Source organism: Nyctereutes procyonoides, unplaced genomic scaffold, assembly GCF_905146905.1.
Source record: "Nyctereutes procyonoides isolate TBG_1078 unplaced genomic scaffold, NYPRO_anot_genome, whole genome shotgun sequence".
Lineage (NCBI taxonomy): Eukaryota > Metazoa > Chordata > Mammalia > Carnivora > Canidae > Nyctereutes > Nyctereutes procyonoides.
Window position 1 is genome coordinate 46,695,214 of NW_026575049.1, and position 24,198 is coordinate 46,719,411.

Consider the following 24,198-nt stretch of genomic DNA (forward strand, 5'->3'; position numbering starts at 1 on the left):
TTTTTTAAAGATTTTATTTATTTATTCATAGAGACAGAGAGAGAGGCAGAAACACAGGCAGAGGGAGAAGCAGGCATCATGCAGAGAGCCTGATGTGGGACTCGATCCAGGGTCCCCAGGATCACACCCCGGGCTGCAGGCGGCGCTAAACCGCTGCGCCACCAGGGCTGCCCAGCAGCAGATTTTAAAATAAAATACTATACTGTGGGATGGCAACAATAATCTTTGCTGGCCTCCAGGCCAGGAGATCTAGGGATCTAGGGATCTAGTCCCCTAGGCAACTGTTGAAAAAAAAATGGGGCTCTAGATGAACGTATTAGCTCTTTTCTGAGAGGTCTAGTGGAGCTGTATCAAGGCCAAGGGGGCATGCAAGGATGTCACCTTCTGGGGCAGCCCTGGTGGCTCATAAGTTTAGCACTGTCTTCAGCCCAGGGCCTGATCCTGGGGTTCTGGGATCGAGTTTCATGTCAGGCTCCCTGCAGGGAGCCTGCTTCTCCCTCTGCCTGTGTCTCTGCCTCTCTCTGTGTCTCTCATGAATAAATAAATAAAATCTTAAAAAAAAAAAAAAAAAGGATGTCACCTTCTGCTTATATTCCCTGGGAACACCTCCTGAGCTTCTTGATGTGTGGGAAATCTGAAGCCTGTCCCTCAGGTTGAAGTTCTAGGCTAAGTAAATAGGCTTTGTTCCCATGAAGACTGGGGTTGTGTTTCAGTCTCTTGTCTGTACAGTGCCCTGGGGGTGGTGGACTGCCAGGAACTGTCTTCCTTCCTGATCATCACCTTCCTGCGGAGTTCAGGATGCCAACTCCCTTGGCTATGAGAGCCAAGCAGTCAAGGAGTGTCCTGGGTGTGGAGTAGACATGACTGCTGGCTTTAGCTAGGCAGTTGGAGAGTTTAGGGGATGGGGCACACCTGCTGGCTTCAGAAACCAAGGAGTCTTTTTCAAAGTCCTCTCCCCTGGTGATCTCAAGACTTACCACTGGAACCTCAAAAGTCAGCATGAAAGCTGCCCCAGTGCCCCCAGCAGCATCTAGCAGACTGCTGTGGTCATTTGGAGACTTTCCTAATTGGTTATTGATCTGTATGTGAGTATCCGGAAGCACACTTTCAGCAGCCACATGAAGTCTAAGTAAGCCTGGTGTGCTGCATCTAATGGGTTCAGGACACCACCACTCTGACTTCACCTCTACCCTGAGACCCTAGGATTACCTGATGTGTGTTTTCCAGATGGACCACGAAATCATCATCCTCTCCCAACAGCCATCCCAGCAGGACTGGGAGTCCAAGGGCCAGCTGGTCCCACTGCTGGAGCAGGTCACACAGCACAGCTAGGGCTAGGGTCAGTGCAATTGAAGCGTCCACCTGGCAGAAGGCAAATTCTGTGGAAACAAGAGAGAGGTGAGCAGTGAATGTGCTGCTCAGGGAGTCTCTGCAGGACTCTGGGAATGTGAAGGGCCTCAGGTTAAATCACTGTCACCAGCCTGCAGGGAGGCTGCTGGGATAGTCTCCTCAGAGGTTATTAATCCATTTCATTGGTGGAATGAGTCAGAGGCCCAAACCTCAGCATTTCAGTGGCCCCATTTCTGTGTGGTCAGGAGCAAGTCCACCTGCAATATTAGACATTTAGCTCCCATCAGTCCATCTAGTGTAATTAGAAGGATATCAGAAAGCTTTCTGCCCAGTGTCTCCTCTGTAGGCTTGCCACAAGGCCTGAATTCCACTGGTTTGCCTCTCCCTCTGAAAGCAAATCCTGCTGGCCACATGACACATAAATCTCTTAATATTTGAGAACAGGGCACCAGTAAACTTTTTCTTAAAAGGTCAAAGAATAAATATTTTAGACTTTGAGGGTCTTCAGGTTTCTGTCACAACTACTCAACTTTGCTGAAAGCAGCCACGGACAATATGTAAACTATATTTATGTTCCAATAAAATTTTAATTTCACATAATTTTCACATGGCATAAAATATTCTTTTGATTTTTTTTCAACCATTTAAGAACATAAAAACCATTCATAGTTCATAGGCTGTACAACAGATGGCAAGATGGATTTGCCTTCTGTCTTTGAATTCATTTTTTAGACAATTGTCTTCCTAGCTGGCTGAGAAAGGGTGCAGAAAGAGGAGAATGGGGTGCAGAAAGAGGAAGCGGGTGCTTTGGGGAAACCATTGCTTGCTTCATCATTTTGCCTCAGACAGTCCTAAATATGGGCTTGAAGAGAGGCTCTGGGTGTTGACACTTCCGCCAACAACCTCAGCCATTGCACCCCCAACCTGGAGGAGGTCTGAGATATGGGACTGAAATACCACCACAAAATGAACCCCTTTGGATCCATCCATGTACCAGTGCCTGTCTTTCAGTGAGGCACTTCTGTTGAGGCCTCATCCTCCCCTAATCCATATCTCCAACTCTAGGACACACACTTGGCCCTGACCATTGGCCCCCACAGAGAGACCTGCCCAGCACACAGGGAGAGGGCTCAGTCTGGACTGAAAGCTTGAGCTCTTAGGGTACCGAACCAGCCCAAGTAGAATGGCCTCTCGAGGGCCTATTATGTGCTAGGCCCTCACCTAGTACTTCCTGTCCATTCCTTCAACATCCTACAGGTTGGGAATTGCCACCCCTGCTTCACAGGTGAGGAATCCTGGGCTCAGATGAACCCACTTTAAGTAGCTGTAAATAATCAGAATGGGCAAAACATTTCATGGTGCCTACTGAGCACAAATTTGGAGAATTAGCACCAGCATTCTAGATATCTAGGTCTTCCATGTGAGATAAGCAGGGTTGGTGACCCTACAGTGGGGCCAGTTCCACCTGGAGCCCACCCAGCAGAGTCCAAATTCATGGCGCAGCCACGAGACTGATGTCACCATTGCCAAGTCAATCCCCCAGGACACCTGCCCCTTGGTGCTGCTGCTGCCTTGGGTGTCAGAACTGGGATTTAACCCAGGCAACAGAAAAAGAGGACAGGGATGGACGAGAAGCAGGGAGCAAACGTGCATTTTGGCTGTAGGTCTGTGTTGTTCCAGCCTTTACCTATTATATAACCTCTATTTTTTAAAATACTTTTTAAAAAGATTTTATTCATTCACGACACACACACACACACACACACACACACACACACACACACACAGGCAGAGACACAGGCAGAGGGAGAAGCAGGCTCCCCGCAGGGAGCCCAATGCGGGACTCGGGACTCGATCCTCCATCTCCAGGATCACGCCCCGGGCCAAAGGCAGCGCCAAATCGCTGAGCCACCCAGGCTGCCCTATAACGTCTGTTTTTTATCTCTATCTGACTCCACTGTGTAGTTCTCAGATGGTTTAGAATCTGTATGGGGAGGTGGTACAGTTAATCAGCATCTTTCATACCTCAGAGAATTGAAAATAAACATGAAGACCAGCATAGGATTAAACACATAGCAGATTGCCAGAATATTCCAATGTGTGGCTCCAGAGATAATGAAATTTTTTCTTTTACCCCTGCCTTGATTTAGTTTGAACACTAACGTAGGGACTGACACAAAGAAAGCATTCACTAAATGGTTAACTAGGTTACTGTGGATAATAATGAACACTGGCTTATCTAACCCTTACTGCTCCCGCACAAGCAGGGAGATATCCTTATTTATTTATTTATTTATTTATTTATTTATTTATTTATTTATTTATTTATTTTTAAAGATTTTATTTATTTATTCATAGAGACACAGAGACAGAGAGGCAGAGGGAGAAGCAGGCTCCATGCAGGGAACCCGATGCGGGACTCGATCCCGGGTCTCCAGGATCATACCCCAGGCTGCAGGCAGCACTAAACCATTGCGCCACTGGGGCTGCCCTAGGTATCCTTATTTAACCAATGAGGAAGCTACGCTCATAGGTAACGGATCCAAGTTTGCAGAGTGAACAGTGGTGGCAGTGAGTTAAGTCTGCCTCAGTGCAGGGGCTGCTCCTACCCCGCTGGGAGGCCATGGAGAGACACCCCCAGCAGAGATGGAGATGGAGATGGAGATGGAGATGAAGATGAAGAACTCACATTGGCTTTATCACTTTTATTAATTAGAAAAAGCTCCCAGCTGGGGGCCATATTTTTAAAGAAGATAATACAGTAAGTCCTTAGTATTGTGCAGTGGGTCATCTTATGGGAAACCTTTTTCTAAAGGTTTCTACTTCTGATTTACTGCCTGTCCTCCTTTTGGCCTCCACAAGACAAGGATTAGAAACTCCACAGGAAAGGAAAGTTTCACCCACCAACAAAATCAGTGCTTGCAGCTCAGGTGACACTCCTGTTAGCTCCATAAAGAACACATGGGTGTGACTGGAGATGCCGCCAGGAAGGCCAGGCTGCTGCACTTGCCACCTCCATCCTGTACCACCTTGTCATGAATTGTGCTTAGGAAGTGGCAGGAGAGTGATGGGCATGAAAGATGCACAGAGCAGCACTGGTGTGATTTGGCTAGAAGCGGCTCCAGAGAAAATTATAATCGTCTAAATACTGACTTTGAAAGATGAAGAAGGAAGGAGAAAGAAGGCTGGCCAGGGTGGGGCGAATTAGTTGGATTTAAATCTGCTTGAGGGGCCAGATGTATCCCACCAAGTTTCCTCTTTTATTACCTTGCCCTGGACTAGGATGGCTTGGCCAGAATAACCCAGATCTTTCCTGGCCAAATGCCTTGTGAAGGGAGGCAGAAGAGTGGAAGAGGAATTTTTTAGCTAACCAAGCAGGCCAGCCAGGCTCTCACAGGCTTGCCAGTCCATCAAAAAAAAAAAAAAAAAAAAAAAAAAAAACAAGAAAGCAAGTGACCAAGCAACCACTGTGTCTGAAGAATCTGCTGCATGTCTAGAGCAGCCAAATAATCTGGAAAAACAAAACAGAACTGGAAGACTCACACATTTTGACTTTAAAACTTACTACAAACCTACACTAACCAAGACAGTGTGGTGCTGGCATAAGGACAGATACACAGGTCAATGGAATAGAACTGAGATTCTAGAAATAAACCCTCATGCTTACATTCCATTCTTTTCTTTTTTATTTTTTTCTTTTGACAAGAGAAGAGTGCCAAAGCAAATAATGGTAGGGAAAGGACAGTTTGTTTCAACTAGAAGAGCTGGGACAACTGGGTATCCATCCACATGCAAAAGAATGAAGTTGGACCTACCTCACAGCATATACAAAAATGGACTCAAAATGTATCAAAGGCCTAAATTTAAGAGATAAAACTATAAAACAAATAGAAGAGAATATAAAAGTGAAGCTTTGTGATCTTGGATTAGGCAGTGGTTTCTTAAATAAGACATCAAAAGCCCAAGCAATAAAAGAAAGGTTAGACTTCATCAGAATAGCATGTGCTCCAAAGAATATTGTTAATAAAGTGAAGACAACTCACAGAGATGGAGAATATCTGCAAATCCTGTATCTGACAAGGGACGTATATTTAGAATACATAAAACACTCTTAGAATGAAATAATAGAAAGACAACCCAATGAAAACATGTGCAGGGGGACACCTGGGGGCTCAGCAGGTGAGCTTCTGCCTTCAGCTCAGGGTGTGATCCTGGAGTCCTGGGATCGAGTCCCACATCGGGCTCCCTGCATGGAGCCTGCTTCTCCCTCTGCCTGTGTCTCTGCCTCTCTCTTGCTCTCTGTGTCTCTCATGAATAAATAAATAAAATCTTAAAAAAAATGTGCAAAGAATCTGAATAGAAATTTCTCCAGAGAAGATCCACAAATGACCAAGAAGCATAGGAAAAGATGCTTAGCGTCATTAACCACCAGGAAAGTGCAAATCAAAACCACAGTGAGATACCACTTCACAACCATTAGGAGAGCTATAATAAAAAAGGCAGATAATAAGTTTTGGTGAAAATGTGGAGAAGTTGGAACTCTCAGACACCGCTGGTGGGGATATAAAAATGGTGCAGCCATATGTCCATACAAAAACTTGTACACAAAATGTTCATACTAGTCAAAACGTAGAAATAATCAAAATGCCCATCAACAACATGGATAAACAAAAAGGAATGAAGTACTGCTATAGGTTACACCACAGATGAACCTTGGAAACATGCTAAGTAGAAAAAGCCAGACACAAAAGACCATGTAGTGTATGTGAACTATCCAGAATAGGCAAATCATAGAGACAAAAAGTGTATTAGTGGTTGCCAGGGGTTGGAGAATGGGGAAACTGAGGAATGACTGCTGATCGAAATAGTGTTTCTTTTTTGGGTTGACGAAAAATGTTCTGGAACTACATAGTGGTGATGGCTGCACAGCCTTGTGAATATACTAAGATGCATAACTCCGTACACTTTAATTTGCTGAATTTGTGGTATGTGAATGATCTAGGGCCAGGGGCATGGGGAATGTGACAGGCTGAAAATAGCTTCGGCCCCTGGAACCTGTGGATGTTACCTTACTTGGAAAAAGGGTCTTTGTGGAGGTGATTTAGTTAATGATATTGAGATGAGGAATTAATCTTAGAGGATCTGGGTGGACCCTAAATGCCATTGCAAACGTCGCAGTAAGTGAGAGCAGAGAGACACCTGACACCCAAGAGAAGGTGATGTGAAGCCGGAAGACTGGAGTGATGCCAGCTTCTGGAGACTGGAAAAGACAAGGAATTCCCTAGAGCAAGATTCTCCCAAGAGCCTCCAGAGGAAGTATGGTCCTGCTGACACTTTAATTTTGGACTTCCGGCCTTATGAGGCCATCTAGGTCACCAAGTTTATGGTAATTTGTTATGTTACAACAGCCCCAGGAGAACGAAGGGGGAGTGCTGAAGGCATGGGTTTCTTCTCGCAGTGACAAGAATGACCCACCATTGACTGTGGCGATGGCTGCACAACTCTACGAAGATGCTACGACTAGTTCACCATACCCTCTCAGGGGGTGACTTGTGTGGTACATGCATGGTGCATCTCAGTAAAACCGTGGAACTGAAACTGCTGTGTACAAGTTGGTTCCAATTGCTGAGCACAGAGGATGCCTTGAAAGAGTTCACAGGATAGTTGAGCCCTCGTGCTTGCTTACAGTGCCCAGGCCTTGGGTGCTGGAGGACTCTGCAGAGGCGCGCTGGCTCAGCGGGTGGGCAGGGTGCCTGAGAGGGCTTCCTGGAGGAGCCGCATCTCTGCCTGGCCCTTCACCCATCAGGAAGCTGGTGCTCAGGGTCTCCTCTGTGGCCAGCACTGTGCTGAGTCCTGGAGGAAACCAAGTCAAGGACATCTCCTGTACTTGAGAAGGTGGTGCTCTGGGAGGGGAGGTTACGCTAAAACTCAGGCAACAGCGAGATATCTGGCGCTCAACAGAGTGGTGTGGATTCCCAGACCTGCAGGAATCTGGGGAGGGAAGAATTCAGTGTGGGAAAAATCAAGCATCGCCCCCATGGCTACACAGCTAAAGCAAGAGTGAAAAATATGCCTTAGACCCCTCCGGGAGTGCCGCAAGTGGGTGAGGTGTGCTGGTACATACTCTTGTCTGTGGTAGGCCTACATGAGGGGTGGCAATGAGCTGGCAACCCAACGAATCGGTATTTATTTATTTATTTTAAAAGATTTTATTTATTCATGAGAGACACAGACCGAGAAAGAGGCAGAGACACAGGCAGAGAGAGAAGCAGGCTCCATGCAGGGAGCCTGACGTGGGACTCGATCCCGGGTCTCCAGGATCATGCCCTGGGCTGAAGGCGGCGCTAAACCGCTGAGCCACCAGGGCTGCCCCAAATCGGCATTTAGAACTAGCTAATCCTGGCCTTTCTACCCTTGTGAATGGAACTTGGATCTTAGGGGTAAGGGAGCAAACATAGTGCTTCAGGGCTGCTGCAGTGTAGATTCACTCTCACTGCTGCCTCAGCTGCTTTGGGGCTCCTCTGCCAAGGCAGACACCTGGCTAACCAAAGACCCTACTTGAGGATACTCCTGAGGTGAGCCCGGGGAGTCCCACAGCCCTGCCGCCCATGTTCTTTCCCCACTTCTGTGAGGGACTCGCCTTGGGGCTGGCAGTTGGGGGCAGGCTTCACACAGTGTGCTGGATACACTTCAAGTCCCTGGCTTTGAGGTGGTCTTCAACCATACTAAGGAAGATGAAAATGCCAAAGTCCACTTGCAGGTGCCAACCTTGAAAACTGCTTCAAGCCATGGTTTAAAGGTGCATAATCTGATTCGAAAGTTAGCGTGGGGCAGATGCCTTCTAGAGTAAGGCTATTGGTCAAGTCTCCTTCCCAAGAGAGGCCAAGTCAGCACAGTCAATGGAGATGGGTTGAGTGTTCCCTGCGCTTGGCTCTGGTGTATCCTGTTCCAGATACTTGTGGAACTCCCTCAACCTTGCCGTCCAACCATCTCTCCGTCCACTTACTCACCCATTCATCCATCAATTCAGGCTTCTATAGGCCCACAGCAGTTACTATCATCTGCTGTGTGTGTGTGAAACACGAGGAAAACCCCAGTCCCTTCTCTCTGAGAGAGAAGAGCATAGTCCGAGGTGAGCTGACACACATGAAGGGTCAGGAAATAGTCCACGATGGTATATGATGGGGCCTGACGATACCATCAGTAGCAGTAATAAAAGAACAGAAAAGGAAAAAAAATGTGGGGAGTGGGAGGAGGGAGCTTCACAGAGGGACAACTGGGTGGGCCAAGGATAAGGGGCCACGCACAGCTGGGACGAGACAGAGGGGCAGGGAGATCAGGCCTGCCCAGGCGAACTAGAGGTGAAGCTGGAGCGCCAGACAGGCTGGAGCAGGCCTGGGGAGGAAGGGCAGTGTTTGAGTGAAGGCATAGTACTGTGTCTTCTTTTTCTGAGAGAAAATATTTTCAGGTTGCAAAGGCTGTTTCCAGACAACTTCATTATTTTTGGTCTTCTCCATAGACTTCTTCACTTCCCCTCAGCAAGAGCAAGAGTCTGTATTTTATACAGTCATGAGAAACAAGCATGGAACTGAAGCTTGGTCCAACTGCTGACTCTGCCATTAGCCTCTTCCTGAGGCTTCCAGAGCCCCTCTGCCTCCCTAGGGCCCCACCCTAGAGCCCACAGCTCTCTGCTTTCAGGGCCTGTGGAGCCAAGATTCTGGATTTCCTGGCATGGCAGTCAGCCACATGACTTCATGGCTATACCAAAGGTCACCATCTCAGCCTTTACCACTAAACAGAGCTCCCAGGTGACCTTTACCCGAGACAAATGGCCCAGAGGAAGGTCTGTGTCCTAATGAAAGAAAACGAGTGGCATCTCCAGTTTTGAAGAACTCAGCAGGAAGTCTGGGTGGGGGAACATGGGTGTTAGTGATATTAGTTTTTGTTCTCTATTTGAATATTTAAAAAATTTCATCAAAGAACCAAATGTGCTAGGCAGTACTCTTAAGAGCAGTTCCAGCCCCAGGCCCAGCATGCACTGGGTCAAGTGCCAGGAGCGTGGGCAGCACCCAGACTACTGCCCACTCACTCACTGCTCCAAGTTGGTGCCTCCGGACTACACTAATCCTTCCCTTCCACTCCCAGCCTGGCCATGGTATCCAGTCTGGAGGGGGACTCTGACTTCACCTGACCCAGGTGGACCCCTCTTCTTCCTACTTCTTTTGTTTTTTGAAGCCCTGGGAGCTATTGCTTAAGAGACAGTACACAGGAGGCAGAACCTAACCAAATGCACAGCTCAAGGGCTCTAAGGCCCCAAAGGGCTCATTGGAAACATCTGGCCAGGGATGCAAATGGACTGTCTGGTCTCCACACAAATCTGGTATGGCTTACATGGGTTTTTTTTTAAAGTCAAGAGATTTCTCATAAAAATCCAAATTTCTAGGGATCCCTGGGTGGTGCAGCAGTTTGGCGCCTGCCTTTGGCCCAGGGCGCAATCCTGGAGACCCAGGATCGAATCCCACGTCGGGCTTCCGGTGCATGGAGCCTGCTGCTCCCTCTGCCTGTGTCTCTCTTTTTTTTTTCTTTTTTTTTTTTTTCTGCCTGTGTCTCTGCCTCTCTCTCTCTCTCTCTGTGACTATCATAAATAAATAAAAATTTAAAAAAAATCCAAATTTCTAGCCATCTTTTGAAAATTCCAAAAATCAGAACCTGGTGTCCTAGGCCTGCATGGTGATAGATGCTTGGAGCAGAGCAATGGCAACGCCCCATAGGAGGCATCAGCGCATCCTACTGCTCCCCCATCCTGTAGCTGTGTCAGTTTATGACTCTTACACCCAAGTACTGAGGAAGGTAACTGGTCACGAGCCAGCCCCTCATCTTCACAGATGAGAACACCAAGACCCTCCACCAAAGCTGTTTTTTTTTTTTTTTTTTTTTCACCAAAGCTGTTTGATCACCAGTCTCCCTCTGGGGCTCTCTGGGCCTTCTTCCCCCCACCTATTCTGGCTCCAGTTTGCTTACCATTCCCATGGTCTACTTAGATCTTTTCTCATCCTGACTTAGCCAGGCCTACCCATCCCTCGGGACCCAACTTAGGTCCTGTGGTCTAGATTTTTTCCAGCCTGCTGTGATCTTTCTCTGCTCGTATCTGTCCAACACTCAGTGTGCTGACAGATGGTGAGAGAGGGCATTCCCATGTCTTTGCTTTTTCCAAGATCATCCATAAAACAGCACTGGGCACAAAGCAGATACCATCCACTTGGTACTTGATTAGAGCTATGTACTAAACAATTTACTGGGCAGCCTGGGCGGCTCAGCGGTTTAGCACCACCTTCAGCCCAGGGTATGATCCTGGAGACCCAGGATCGAGTCCCACGTCGGGCTCCCTGCATGGAGCCTGCTTCTCCCTCTGCCTGTGTCTCTCATGAATAAATGAATAAAATCTTTAAAAAATAAAATAAAATAAAATAAAACAATTTACTCAGGACTTGTGTCTCCCCAATAGGAAACCTCCAAGACTGCAAGACTTAGGTCACATATGTAGGCAGAATTATTGCTGCCATCCTACATCTGAGGTTACTGAGGGTTAGAGAAGTCACTTGTTCAAGATCACACAGGGGAAGTGGCAGGGGACACATAGAAACCCAGGCTTATCTGACTTCAGGGCCTGTTTTCTTGACCATTTTGCTAAGCTGCCTGTAGTTGTTGAATGGCTACATGGATGGATGGTAGAGTGGTTCTTTGCTGTTTGTGCCCCCATCCATTCTTTGTCCTTCTGCACCCCGCTTAGTGCCCCGGGGCTGACCTTTATGGGCTGCATGATGCAGGCTCCTTACCACCTGGGTTCTGGCAGGATTCATCCAATGGGAAGGGAACGCTGGGAATTTGAAAGGTAGAAAGAGAAAGTTGGATACTTCTTTCCTATAACCTCCCCTGTGACCACCAAGGTTCTGGCAGTGGCTGTGCCACCCCATTCAGCCCTCCTTGGGTTCAGGAAACCCCATTCCCTCTGCTCTCAGAGTGGTAGGGGCTTCAACACCACTTATGGCTTCCCTCCACCTAGTGGTTCTCAGCCTCAACCAGAGATGATATTGCCTTGCAGAGTGTCAACGTCTGGACACGTTTTGGGTTGTCACAAGTCAGAGGAGGCGGTGCTAATTGGCATGTAGTGGGTGGAGGCCAGGGATGCTGTGAACCACCCTACAATGCACATGATACCTCCCCTAAATATCTACAGTGCTGAGGTGCAGGAGCCCTGCCTTACTCCCAAAATAGTCCACAATCTTACACAACTGTACAAAGTCTGTACAAACTGCACAAAGTCTGTACAAACTGTACAAAGTCACCTGCCTGCGGTGAAGTCTCTCCAAGTCAACAGTTTGGTGGGTGGATGGACGGAACCCTTCAGTTCATCCAGCATTAGGGGCCCAGGGATCTATTTGGGGCAGATGAGAAGCAGTTCACCTCCTCTTATCTTTTGTCTGAAAGGCCCTCCCTAGCTCCCTGCCTCCTCCTCAGTTCTCTGTGCAGGGAGGTGTCAACAGGTGAAAAGCAGGCTCGTGAGATGAACAGCTTACTACACAGAGCCCTTTCTGTATGGAGGGGGAAAAATTTCCAGGTCTGAAGGCAAAGGATGAAAACATCATTTAAAATTCTAAAAATAGTTGGGGGAAAAACTTTCAAATATTAATAATTTGCCTTTTCTTAATTTTCTAGCCATTTCATATGGAACAAATAGCCCCAGTTCCCAAAGTTCCTGTAGACCCAGCTTCCAAAGACTGAGGATCCCTCCCCAATGCAGTTATATGCCTGACGTAAACATTTTCCTGATGACCCATCACAAAACCAGAAAACATCCGGCAAAGCTTTTGTTTTCATTTTAAAGACAAGATAGCCTTTATTTGTAAAGTTAAAAAAGCTATAATTTAAAAAATGTGGGCCCAACCTCAAATCACTGGGTAAATACATGTAGATTTTTCCCTAATTTAAAAAATGGATACAGTCAACATGAATAAAAACAAATAGGCATTTCATATGAGTTAAAAGTGTCCACTTTTTGCTTAGGAGGGCCATACTTCACTGAAAAGGGGTTGATGAAATAAATTAGGGCTGGTTAATAGTACACCCAGCTCAAAGCTTATAAAAATGCTTGCAATTGTTCACTTCCAACCACACCAAAGAATGAGGAATAGATTAAAGCCAACGGCACTCCTAGGCAATAATGGCTGTGAAAAAACCTGGGTTCTCCTAGGGGCATTCAGCCTGGGAAGATGGGGAGTACCACCCACCAGCTTAAGCCTTTCAGAGTACTCAGCTGTACCTAGTTTTGTGTGCAACTCACTGTCCTGTTTCTTGTGGCTACTGCCAAAGCTCAAAGGGAAGGAGTAGGTGCATGTGAGCTTTGTCCATGGCCACTCCAGAGCAGGTTGATGAAGGCCTGGTGTGGGAAGGGGTCACAGGGTAAAGAGTGGGCTGGGTCCAGCCCGGAGATGTTCTGGACAACAGCATCTGGCCTACACCTGATGCTCCGGTGCAGGTGCAAAGTCAGCCTTTCTCCCCAGGTGCCCCACCCTCTCTAGCAGCACTTCCCTTGTGCTCTGTGGAGCCTCCCAAAATGTTCAATCACCTCCATCTCTTTGTGGAAGGTAAATAAGGTCACCCACCCCAATCTGAGGGGCAATCCAAGCCCTTCTCCCCATCTCCCTGACTCTGCCTGATGAGCCAGTGAGGAGGTGGGATACAGTGAGGATGCCTGCAGACAGAGAAACTCTGGGGGGCGATGCTGGGCAACTTGAATCCCCTTTGGCCATCAGCCTCCTCTTCCTCTGCCTGGGCAGTTCAAGGGTGCTGCAGACAGTCTACATTCCGCAGTGACCTGCGTGGATCTCACCATTCTTTCTCTTTTCCCTTTCCTTGAAGTCATTCCAGTTTTCTTTAGTTTATTTCCCTTCTTTCTCTTAAAGGAAATTTCTTCTCAGCCTGAGCTCTGAAGACTGACTAGTTCTTTTGGAGTTCTTCCTAAGCTTCTCTGACTCTCAGGGCCAGTACCCACTTCCCTTACTCTCCCCTTAGTCCCCCCATTCCCATTCTCAACCCTTTTAGCTTATTCAGGGCTTGAGGTGGGAGACAGGAAGAAAACCCAACAAGTGATTTATTTTAGCAAAGTTGTCATGAGCATAAGGCGCTGTGCCAGTCAGGAGCCAGAACTCCCCAAAACATGTGTCCAGTCTAAGCATGGGACACAAAGCACAGAGCACAAGATGGGGGTTTGTTCCTTTATTCTGGGCCACTGAGTTACCTTCTCATTCAATTCTTCCTCTGCTTCAATCCAATTTTCGAGTGGCCCCCAAACCCCTTAGCACCCTATCCCTTCCCCAACATACTAGTGGACTATGGAAGGTAGTGGTACAGATGGTTCTGAAATGTAACTGAAGACTAGAAATTTAAAATCAGAAAAATTCAGGAAGATAATTTTTGTCCTGAGGATGTTACCACTACCATCTATCTCTTAGCCTTATCTAGAATCCAGAAAGCTCCCTTATAGGTAGCTCTCGCCTCACTCTCAGGCTTTTACAGCTTTAAGTAGAACAAAAACAGTCCACAGAAATATGGCAAGTTCATCAAGGGATGAATGATCCCTAAACTTACAAGGTAATTTTAAGATTTATAAACAGTGCTCAAAATGTTAAGTAGCTGTGATTTCAAAATTTCTGGAAATTTTATACCTTGAAAGTGAGTTCACTCGCAGGCTTCTCGAGGGTCTTTCCTATCATCAGTTCCTTGTGGCCAGGACTCCCCATCAGCCTCCCCTGAATTGCTGCCCACCTCCCAAAGGCATGGGAAACTACTGCTGCCATGGCTCTCGGCTGATGGGAATGGGGTGGCTGGGGTGAGGGAGGGGAATGGAAAGGCCACAGAAAATCTGTCTTCAACAACAAGCCAAGGAAGAGATGACAATTTAGAGAATACAGGTCAATAAGTTAGTTGGGTTTTTAGCCAACTAAAAAAAGGAGAAAAAGTCAAACTGTTGTAGGGTGGATTCAAACTAGCTGCTAGGAAGAGTGCCTGGGTTCTCTAAGTGCCCAGAAGAGTCCACTGCTTCTTTTCTCTCAGGACCAGTCTTTGATGGGAAGGGTGGAAGGGGGTTTAGAAGGAAAAATTCTGGGAAGAAGTGGGCTGCATTTGACCTTAAGCATGTTTTGATCTAGCCATGAACGTTACTGCTGAAAATAATCAACATACCACTAAACTGACAATGGCTCAATAGCACATGACAAAATTCACAACTGACCAAAGAAGTTATTTTGTCAGTAACACTGAAATCTGCAGAAAATAACAATAGCAACTGGGGGGAGAATGTGACCCAATGGAAAAACACCCAATTAAAAAAAAAAATACTGAAATCTAAAACCCAGGTATGGTAAAACTCTTATTGACTAAAATTTCTAACCAGAAAGTCAAGTCTTTATTGTTAAATTTATGCCTAAAACAGCTGATACTTAAGAAAATAAAGGAGAACATTAGAAATGGTTTCAGGCTCTGTGTAGAAAATTGATCAAAGAATTAAACTGTCCTGATGGAGTTACAAATAATTTCTTGATGAAAATTAATCAGGGTTGGTGTAATACAGATGAAAACTGTATTTAGTTAGTTAGAATTTTGGACTTTAGTCCTCTATCAAGAAGGAGTAGTCTGGCCTGCTTCCACAGCGTCCCAGTCCCTAAGCTCACCCCTTTCACCTCTTACCTGGCTGGACACTTGGGCAGTAGGCATCGTGCTCTGGAGCCCCTGGGCCTCTCTGCAGCTCTCTCCTCTGCCACTCACTGCCGTGTCTTCTCAGGGATCTCGTGTCCTCTGCCCTCACCTCTGCATGTGGGTAGCTGTCACAATGCCAGGACTTCGGGATTGCGATCTGAGCCAAAGGCAGATGCTCAACCACTAAGCCACCCAGGTGCTTCCTCCCTCTTTCCAGTTGTCTTCCTCTCCTCCATGCCGCCCTCCACCCTATAGTCAAGGTGATGCTTCTAAAGCCTCCTTTATAAAAGCCCTCAGTGGCTCCTCAAGGCTAAGTGTCCTAGTTCCTCACCCTGAAGGGCTATTTCTGCCTGGCTCCCTCTACCCCATCGTCAGTCTATTGCTCTCCTCACTTATCACTCCTTCACTCCGTACCAGCCATGGGTGTTTTAAGTTCACATATTCCTTTATTCTGGGCCACTGAGTTCCCTTCTCACTCAATTCTTCCCCTGGCTTAGTCCAATCTTTGAGTGGCCCCCAAGCCCCTTAGCTCCCTATCATTTCCCCAGACTGTCTTCCTTCTGACTACCAGCATTTTTTTGGTGACCTTATTCACTTACAGAGAAACTCCTGACTCCTCAGTCTTATTCCTTCAGTTTCTTCCAGGTCTAACAGAGTGAAGTCAACATGTCTTGGGGTCTGGGTCTGGGGTGGTATATGCCCACTATTCCTTGACAGAGTGGATCTAGGAGAATGTCCATCAAGAAGGAAACTCCAGGGGCATCTGGCTGGCTGAGTCAGAAGAGCATGTGACTCTTGATCTCAGGATCATGAATTCAAGCCCCACATTGGGCAGAAAGCTTACTTAAAAAAATTTTAAAAAGGGGGACCTCCAGTTAAACCTAGAATTACAATACAGCAATTCCAAGAACTGAAATCAGGGACTCAAACAAAAACTTGTACATCCATATTTATAGCAGCACTACTCAGAGTAGCCAAAGGTAGAAACAACCCAAATGTCCATCATGGATGACTGGATGAACAAAATATGGTACCTCCACATAGTAGAGTATTAGGCACAAGCAAAGCACTGATACATGTTACCACATACTACATAGATGAAGCTTGTGAACATTATGCCGAGTGAGAAAAGCCAGGCACAAAAGTATTATATGAAATACTCAGAAAAGGAGGAGCTGGAGACAGAAAGAAGACTGGTGGTTGCCAGGGGCTGGGAAGGAAAGGGGAGTCAGAGTGGTTGCTTAATGGACATGGGTGTTTTTGAGGGGCTAAGGGAGCATGATGAAAAGGCTCTGGGGGTGCGTGGGTGGCTCAGTCTGCTGAGCGTCTGCCTTCGGCTCAGGTCACAATCCCAGGGTCCTGGGATCAAGTCCCCCATCAGGCTCCCTGCTCCTTGCAGAGTCTGCTTCTCTCTCTCTCCCTCTGGCCCTCCCCCTGTGTGTGCTCTCACTCTCTTTATTTCATAAATAAATAGATAAATAGTTTTGTTTTGTTTTGTTTTAAAGAAAAGGCTCTGGAACTAGAGGGGATGGTTGTACAATATTATGAATGTACTAAGTGCCACTGATTTTATACTTAAGATATTTAATCTTATGTTAAGTGCATTTTACTCAATAAAAGACAACAAAAATACAAAAAAATAAAGGATCTCCTTGGGGCTGGAGCCAGTGTGCTAAGAACAGAGGATGGCAGATAATTCAGTTCTGTGCTCCTGTGGCTTTAAGACAAGAGGGTAGGTAAGAAAGAGCCACCTCAATGAGTAGTGCTCCCTGGCACACACATCCCCAAGACTAACTCTGAGCAGGGTTGTGAGGGGTGGATGGATGAAGGTAGACATGGGGGTTAGAGGAGGTGTACATGGGACTAGCCCTCCCTCCCCACTGCTGGAGCTGGGCACATACAAAGATGAGAGATACAGGACCTGTTGGGACTATAAAGGTGGCAAGCCTAGGAGGGTGGTCTGAACAGCCACTGAAGAGGGAATCCTTGTTTTCCTATTCATTTGGTAATAAAACAAGACATATTATGTCTAAAAGCACCTGCGAGGTAAGACCTATGTAAGTGGATCCCCTGAAATAGAATTTTATGCAGAGAGCAGGGATCAGATCACAAAGCTGCAAGGAGAAATCTCCTTGCCCAAATTACACAGACCCACTTGTCTGGTTTCCATTTCATTGCCTGAGTCTGTTTTATAGTTGTGCTTTTTCATGAGAGCTTTTAAGGAAGGCTATTCCCTGACGTCATGCAAAAAAAATGTCCAAACACAATTACATTACTGAACGGCGCTTTTGGAAGTGAACATGGCCTGGAAGCTTGCTGGTGTCCCATTCCCTTCCCTTTAAAGCCATTTGTCTGCTCTCTAAAAGCAGAAGCCCTCAATGCCAGTCCTCCTGGTCCCTCTATGCTCAGAGCACCCCATAGCACCGTGGGAAATGCACACAGCACCGGGTACCCCCAGAGCAGGAGAGTGGATGGGTGGGCAGGGGGGCATCCGGCCGGGGGGCGCCCAGCACAGCGCACAGTCCTGAGCCAGCGTATCTAATGCTGCACATCCTACAATTGAGGTGAGGGAACAGAGCCCCCCCCATCTACTGGCTTTTCCGAGAATCTACTCTAAAACCTCCTTCCCATTTCCTCCCTTATGCTCAAGCCTTCTTCAGATTTGCCCTCAGGCTTGGGGAGTGGATTTTCTTAAACACTATTAGGAAAAACACCTCTTTTCAATTCAAATCTTTTCTACTGTGAGCAAATTCTCCACTTTTTTCATCCTTGGCTCATTCCTATCTCTTCCGGACAGAACATTGCTCGCTTTCCAGCAGAGGCTATTCCTTGGTCTCTGACTCAGATCAGCACCTCCTTCCTCCACTTCTAGAAGCCACTCTCTCCTCCTCTCTCAACAATGTCTTCCCTTGAAGCTCATAGTAGCTACCTCTCCATTTTTGTTAACTTCAGCTAGAGACCTGGCCTTTCTTAGACCTGGCAACACAGACTTGTTGCCACCCCACTGGTGACCTCCATATCCATAAACGTGTCTCTCCCAGAATTTGGGTTCACCATTCTTCAACCTTCTCAATTCCAATACTTTCCATCTCCAATTTCACTCCACTTACAACAAGCATGAGAGTGGAGGTCTCTTCAGTTGAGAACCTGGCATTACTGAGAATTGTTTCAACTTCAAGATCTCAAGTTCTTTAAAAAAAAAAAAAAAAAGATTATTTATTTATTTATTTGAGGGAGGAAGGGAGGAGAGAGAGAGAGAGAGAGAGAGAGAGAGAGAGAGAGAGAACAAGCAGAGCAGGGGAGGAGCAGAGGGAGAAGGAGAAGAAGACTCCCCACTGAGCAGGGAGCCCGATGTGGGATCATGACCTGAGCCGAAGGCAGATACTTAACCAGCTGAGCCACCCAGGTGCCCCTCAAGATCTCAAGTTCTAAGGCTTCCCATCACTTTTTGTTTGTTTTGTAATTAATTTTTTTTTTTTTAAGATTTGTTATTTGAAAGAGCATGCAAGTCGGGAGGGGCAGAGGGAGAGAGAAACTTCAAGTCTGTCCTGGAGGTTGATCTCATGACCCATGAGACCATGACCTGAACTGAAACCAAGAGTTGGACACTCAATTGACTCATCCACCCAGATGCCCCTGTTTTGCTTTTTATTTATTTAATTTTTTTTTCTGTTTTGCTTTTTAAAGTAAAAAGCACTAGGTTTTACTGTGCTGTGCATGGAGCCTAGTGTGGGACTTGAACTCTAGACTTTGAGATCAAGATCTGAGCTGAGATCAGACGCTTAACCAACTGAGTCACCCAGGTATCCCCTCCTTTTCATTACTTTTAAATGAACATCCCCATTGCCAACATTCACTGAGTACTTATTACACAAGCACTATCATAAGTACCTCATATGTATTAATTACAACAACCTTTTGAAGGTTTTATGAGCCTCATTTTATAATAAGGTTAAGTGGAGACACAGGTTAGGATATGGGATTTAAACCACATAGTCTATATACCTATCATACACCATATGGCCTCTCTAATATTCCCAACATAACTGTTTAACCTTCTATTTCTTCCACTGAGACAACTCCCTCACACGAATCCTGACCCCATCAATGACCCTGCCTCTTCTCTCAGGCTATCACTTGCTCGTCCTTCCTTCCTTCCTTCCTTCCTTCCTTCCTTCCTTCCTTCCTTCCTTCCTTCCTTCCTTCCTTCCTTTTCTTTCTTCTTTCTTTCTTTCTTTCTTTCTTTCTTTCTTTCTTTCTTTCTTTCTTTCTTTCTTTCTTTCTTTCTCTTTCTCTTTTCTTTCGTTCTTTCATTCTTTACCTTCCTCCCTCCCTTCCTTTTTTTTTTTGCCTTTTCATTACATACCCTGGCCTCCCTGGTCTGTGATACTCTTCCAGTCCCCAACCCCCATGTCAAGTTGACCTGCCACCAGGCTCAACAGTGCTCCATAACCACCTCTCTGTGAACCCAAGCGAATCCACCGCTCTAGTCTGTGCCACTGATTCCAGCCAAAGAGAGGCAGTATGTAAATTAGGCTCTCTATAAATTTAAACTATTCAATCTCAAATGGCCTCCCACTGGCCCCTGGCAATTCTTTCATTCATTTTTTGGTGACCCACAGCTAAATCTCTAAACGAACAGTTCTAACCTTCTCCCTGTCCCTATAACCCACTCCCTAACCACTCATTCTTACAGATAATCTTGTCTTCCACAAAGGATATTCCACCTAAGCTCAAACTTCTGTCCTCCCCAACTTCATGAGAGAAAAGGACACCATGGTTGGATAAAGGTCATGGGGATGGCATCAGGTGCTTTGTGAAAAATGTGTGAAGGTGAAGGAGGTTTTTGTTTTTGCTGAGTTTGGAGCAGGGGGGAAGAGAAGACAGATGATGTTACAGGGTAGCCTCCTACTTACTTCTGAACCCCTTGAAGTTAGCTTCTGACTGTCCTACTACCGGACCTTCTCCTTCAATTCTCCCTTCTGACATCTTCTCAGTCCCTATCCTCCTTGACCTGGCCTTTTGACAATGTTTGGCCTTTTGACCAACTTTGTCCTCTTGACAATTTTTCCTTCTGTGGGTTTCATGACAATGGAACTTCTTGATTTTCTTGATGAGTCCTCATTACTTCCTTTATAAGCTCCCCTCAGAAACTAATACCCTCCTATAATGGCATTGCTATCCCCACCCTCAATCCATCCACTTATCTCCCTCATTCCATACATAGTTGAGCTCCTACCATGTGCCAAGCACATGGTAATTATTAAACTGTAGCTGAATTCATCTTAATGCACAGTTCTTTTTTTTATTTTTATTTTTTTTTAATTTTTTTTAAAATTTTTATTTATTTTATGATAGTCACAGAGAGAGAGAGAGAGAGAGGCAGAGACATAGGTAGAGGGAGAAGCAGGCTCCATGCACTGGGAGCCTGACATGGGATTCGATCCGGAGTCTCCGGATCGCGCCCTGGGCCAAAGGCAGGCGCCAAACCGCTGTGCCACCCAGGGATCCCTTTTTTTTTTTAAAAAAAATATTTTATTTATTTATTCATGAGAGACACACACACAGAGAGAGGCAGAGACATAGGCAGAGGGAGAAGCAGGCTCCATGCAGGGAGCCCGATGTGGGTCTCGATCCAGGGTCTCCAGGATCAGGCCCTGGGCTGAAGGTGGCGCTAAACCGCTGAGCCACCCGGGCTGCCCTTAATGCACAGTTCTGATCATTTGTTCAGAAATTTTTACTGGTTCTCTGTCACAAATGATATCCAGGTTTATTGGCCTGGTATTCTAGGTTTTAGTGGACATCTATTGTTTTTGTGGCCTAATTTCCATTCATTTTTTCAGGATACCTGGATCCCACTCTCTCCCTACAGCCAGCCCCTCCATATCTTTTAGTCCATGTAGTTTGGGTGGGACCAGCCCTACTCTTAACTCCAGACATGGACATCTGCCCCAGGTCTAAACCACTCAGGGCATCATGTTCCCTGACTCAGATTAATTCTGAGACGGGCTGGAACTGGACGACAATCATTAAGAAAGCATTTAAAGGTAAAGGAACTTTATTGACACAGGCCTCAAATGATGATGCAAAGGCCAGAGCTGCTGCAGCTACCTTATAACTGCAAGGCCAGTGACAGCTTGTCTGATAATAGAATCAACCAAGGAGTAGAGGGGAGAAATGGCAAGAAACGCACTTATATGACCCAATGTGCCCCTCAGTGCTCACGTGGTTGAGTCAGACTCTGTGACCTGTGTGTTTGGAAGAGTCCTACTTGATTGGGGTCTTGCATTGCATTCCTGCCCTGTCTGATCCCACCCTACTCATGCACTTGAGGCTTGTACTATACTTATTCATTTTCTGAGCAGGCCTCACACTTGGCCACCCCTGTCTTTCTGGAATGCTCCCCGTCTTTCTTGACTGAAATCATAACCACTCTTTAACAGTCACTTCTAATGAACCTTCCTCCAAGCGCTGTTCTTCTCCAATTTCCCTCAATGACAAATGTTTGTTGAACATACAACCAAATGAGCACAAAATGACATAGAGAAACAGAGCCCAGTGGGGGTAGGGTACTCCATACTGCTGTATAAAGCTGGGTTCCAGCAATCATGTCCATTGTCCCTCAGGGGTTGGGATTTATTTTCTCCATCTCCCACTGGTCTAAATCCCGGCTTTCAACCCTCTTTGGCCTATCATTCGCCAAAATGTCTTCCTTGGGAAACTGGCTTTTTAGAATGCTAATAGATACTTAAAACAAAACAAATCAGAATGGAAAAACTCCAAACTCCAAAACCAACCAAAAGTGAAAACAAAAGATTTGTCTATTAAATAAGTTGGAAAATTCTGGGTGAAACAAAGGTTTTTTGTTTGTCTGAAATTCGGGAGGTGGGGAGGTAGGGGAGACAGGGCATGTACCTTTCTCCAACTTACTCTTACTCATAAAACAGGTACTGGTTGCAGAAGGAAGTGCCACATTCTTCCCTGCAGACATGCTTTGGGGTTTAAGGCAGTGCGGGTTATTTTATATACACATATAAATATCCTTTCCTTTGTTCAAGGTGCCTATTTGCTCTGCACAGTGACTATTATGAACACAAAAAACTGTTCATTGTTAAATACGGCATGCTAAGTGGTTTTGCTTTCTGGCAAATCTCCAGACCATAATTATTAAGGGACTCGAGCTGCTGAGGAATTCTTGGGTTACAAGAGGCTTTGATCCTGCTCCTGCCTTCTTTCCCTGACCCAAATTTCCATGGGTGTGGCTGATGTGTATTGTTTCTTGCTGCTGTGGGGCAGGAGCTTTGAGCCTGGAAGGTGAGAGCTGAACAGACTCCCAGGTGATTGGGGGCTTGGGGGCTTGGGCCCCACAGCAACTGAAACGAGGCTCTGGCTAAATCTCTGTGCCTTTTGGAGTCCCAAATGGCTGTAACCAAGGGAATGCACAAGCTCCGTCCAAGTATCAGAGTCGGAATGCTGTGGCCTCTACGATTCAGTTTCCCACACATTCTGGGGAGCCCAGATTCTTCAGCCTCCCTCATTACTGGGTTTCCAGCTGGGAGAAAACCTCCGAACTAGATGAACTAGACGGCTGACGTGACTTTGCTCAGCAAAAGGCAACAGGCCTTGGGTGGGTGAGGCTTTGTTATTTTATTCCCATCAAAGTGGAGACGTCTGCTCCAAAATTCTTCGGGTGGCCATGTGGTGAGTGCTGGCCTCCAACTGGCGTAGCTGCCTCCTCCACGGACGGAAGACACCTCCACTCAGTCGTAAACCTAAGTGAGGGCAAACTTTTCAAAGAGCCAGACTTCCTTCTACTGAAATATATGATGAAATGTCAAGGGGGGAGAGTCTATTCCTTTAGATTCTTTAAAATTTTCCCCTACCTGAAAGGAGAGATAGGAAAGAACACTAGATACTTATGAGCCCAAGAGAGAAGGAATAAAAAGTCATCTTCCAAATGAAGTGGTGAGGTTCTCTAATTGGAGGAGTGGAAAGGATTCTACAGCCAACAGCAAGTTTCTGGCTTTCCAGCATTAAAAAATATCATTTAGCAACTGGATTGGGGATGGAATCTTGTTCACTTTTTGACACTTGTTTTTATTCATATTTTAATATAGTTTTTCTGAGACATGTGATCACTCTCATTTCACAGATGACAAAACTGAGGCCAAGCAATTAGAAGCAACTAGTTCAGGATAGAAGTGACTTCCTGACTCCCAGATCACTATTCTTTCTCCAAGATGGCACTGCCATTCACAGGTCTGCTTCCCAAATGGGAAGGCACCTTTGGGGTCATGGTGGGTGGAGAGCAGGGATGGAGAAAAAAAAGGGCAGGGAGAGAATGGAAGAAACACAAATATCACAGTAGCTCAGGGCAGGGACTACAAAACAGAGGTTCTGATTCCGGAGGAGCTCAGAGAATTGCCCTGTCCCCACTCCTTTTGGAGAGGAAGCCAGAATGAAGTTGCCTTCCAGAGTCCTCTTTCATCGGGAGGGATAGGGAGGGAATGGAAGCAGAAGGCCACTGGGCTCTGGTTATTAGCTGCAAATCTAATATGTTCTTCGCTGTCTATCAGAGGCAGCTTCTTGCTGGGAACGAGCCAGTTGATCAATCACAGAAGAGAGCTGGACTCTGCTCTGGGTGGCTGGGTCCAGGGCCAAAGGCAAGGCTTTAGGCCAGTACAAGAGGCTTCTGAGCTCCTTCTCCTAAGTTGAATAGTCAGCTTAGCAGGATCCCCCCTTTGGTCCCCCACTTCAATCTCTCCCATTACCACCTTCCCTACTGGCATCCGTCTTTGGAAGTGCATGTGAATTCATTCTGGAAATGGGAGACCTTTCTTCTAGCTCAAGGTGAATGAAGGTCAATGATTCATACAGCTAAAAATGAATTTGAGGCCACCTATCAATAAAAGGAAAATGAGGGGGATCCCTGGGTGGCGCAGCCGTTTGGCGCCTGCCTTTGGCTCAGGGCGCGATCCTGGAGACCTGGGATCGAATCCCATATCGGGCTCCCGGTGCATGGAGCCTGCTTCTCCCTCTGCCTGTGTCTCTGCCTCTCTCTCTCTCTCTGCGTGACTATCATAAATAAATAAA

General features: G+C 46.3%; 1 protein-coding gene across 4 annotated transcripts in view; it reads right to left on the reverse strand.

Annotated features, from left to right (window-relative positions):
- The window catches only part of THADA (THADA armadillo repeat containing), a 327,892-nt gene that overhangs the window by 11,937 nt on the left and 291,757 nt on the right, over positions 1-24,198 (reverse strand). For all 4 annotated transcript variants that reach the window (XM_055328918.1, XM_055328919.1, XM_055328920.1 and 1 more), the window contains exon 38: positions 1,210-1,379. In XM_055328918.1, coding sequence (XP_055184893.1) covers positions 1,210-1,379 — 170 coding nt within the window. The remainder of the gene's footprint in view (positions 1-1,209; positions 1,380-24,198) is intronic.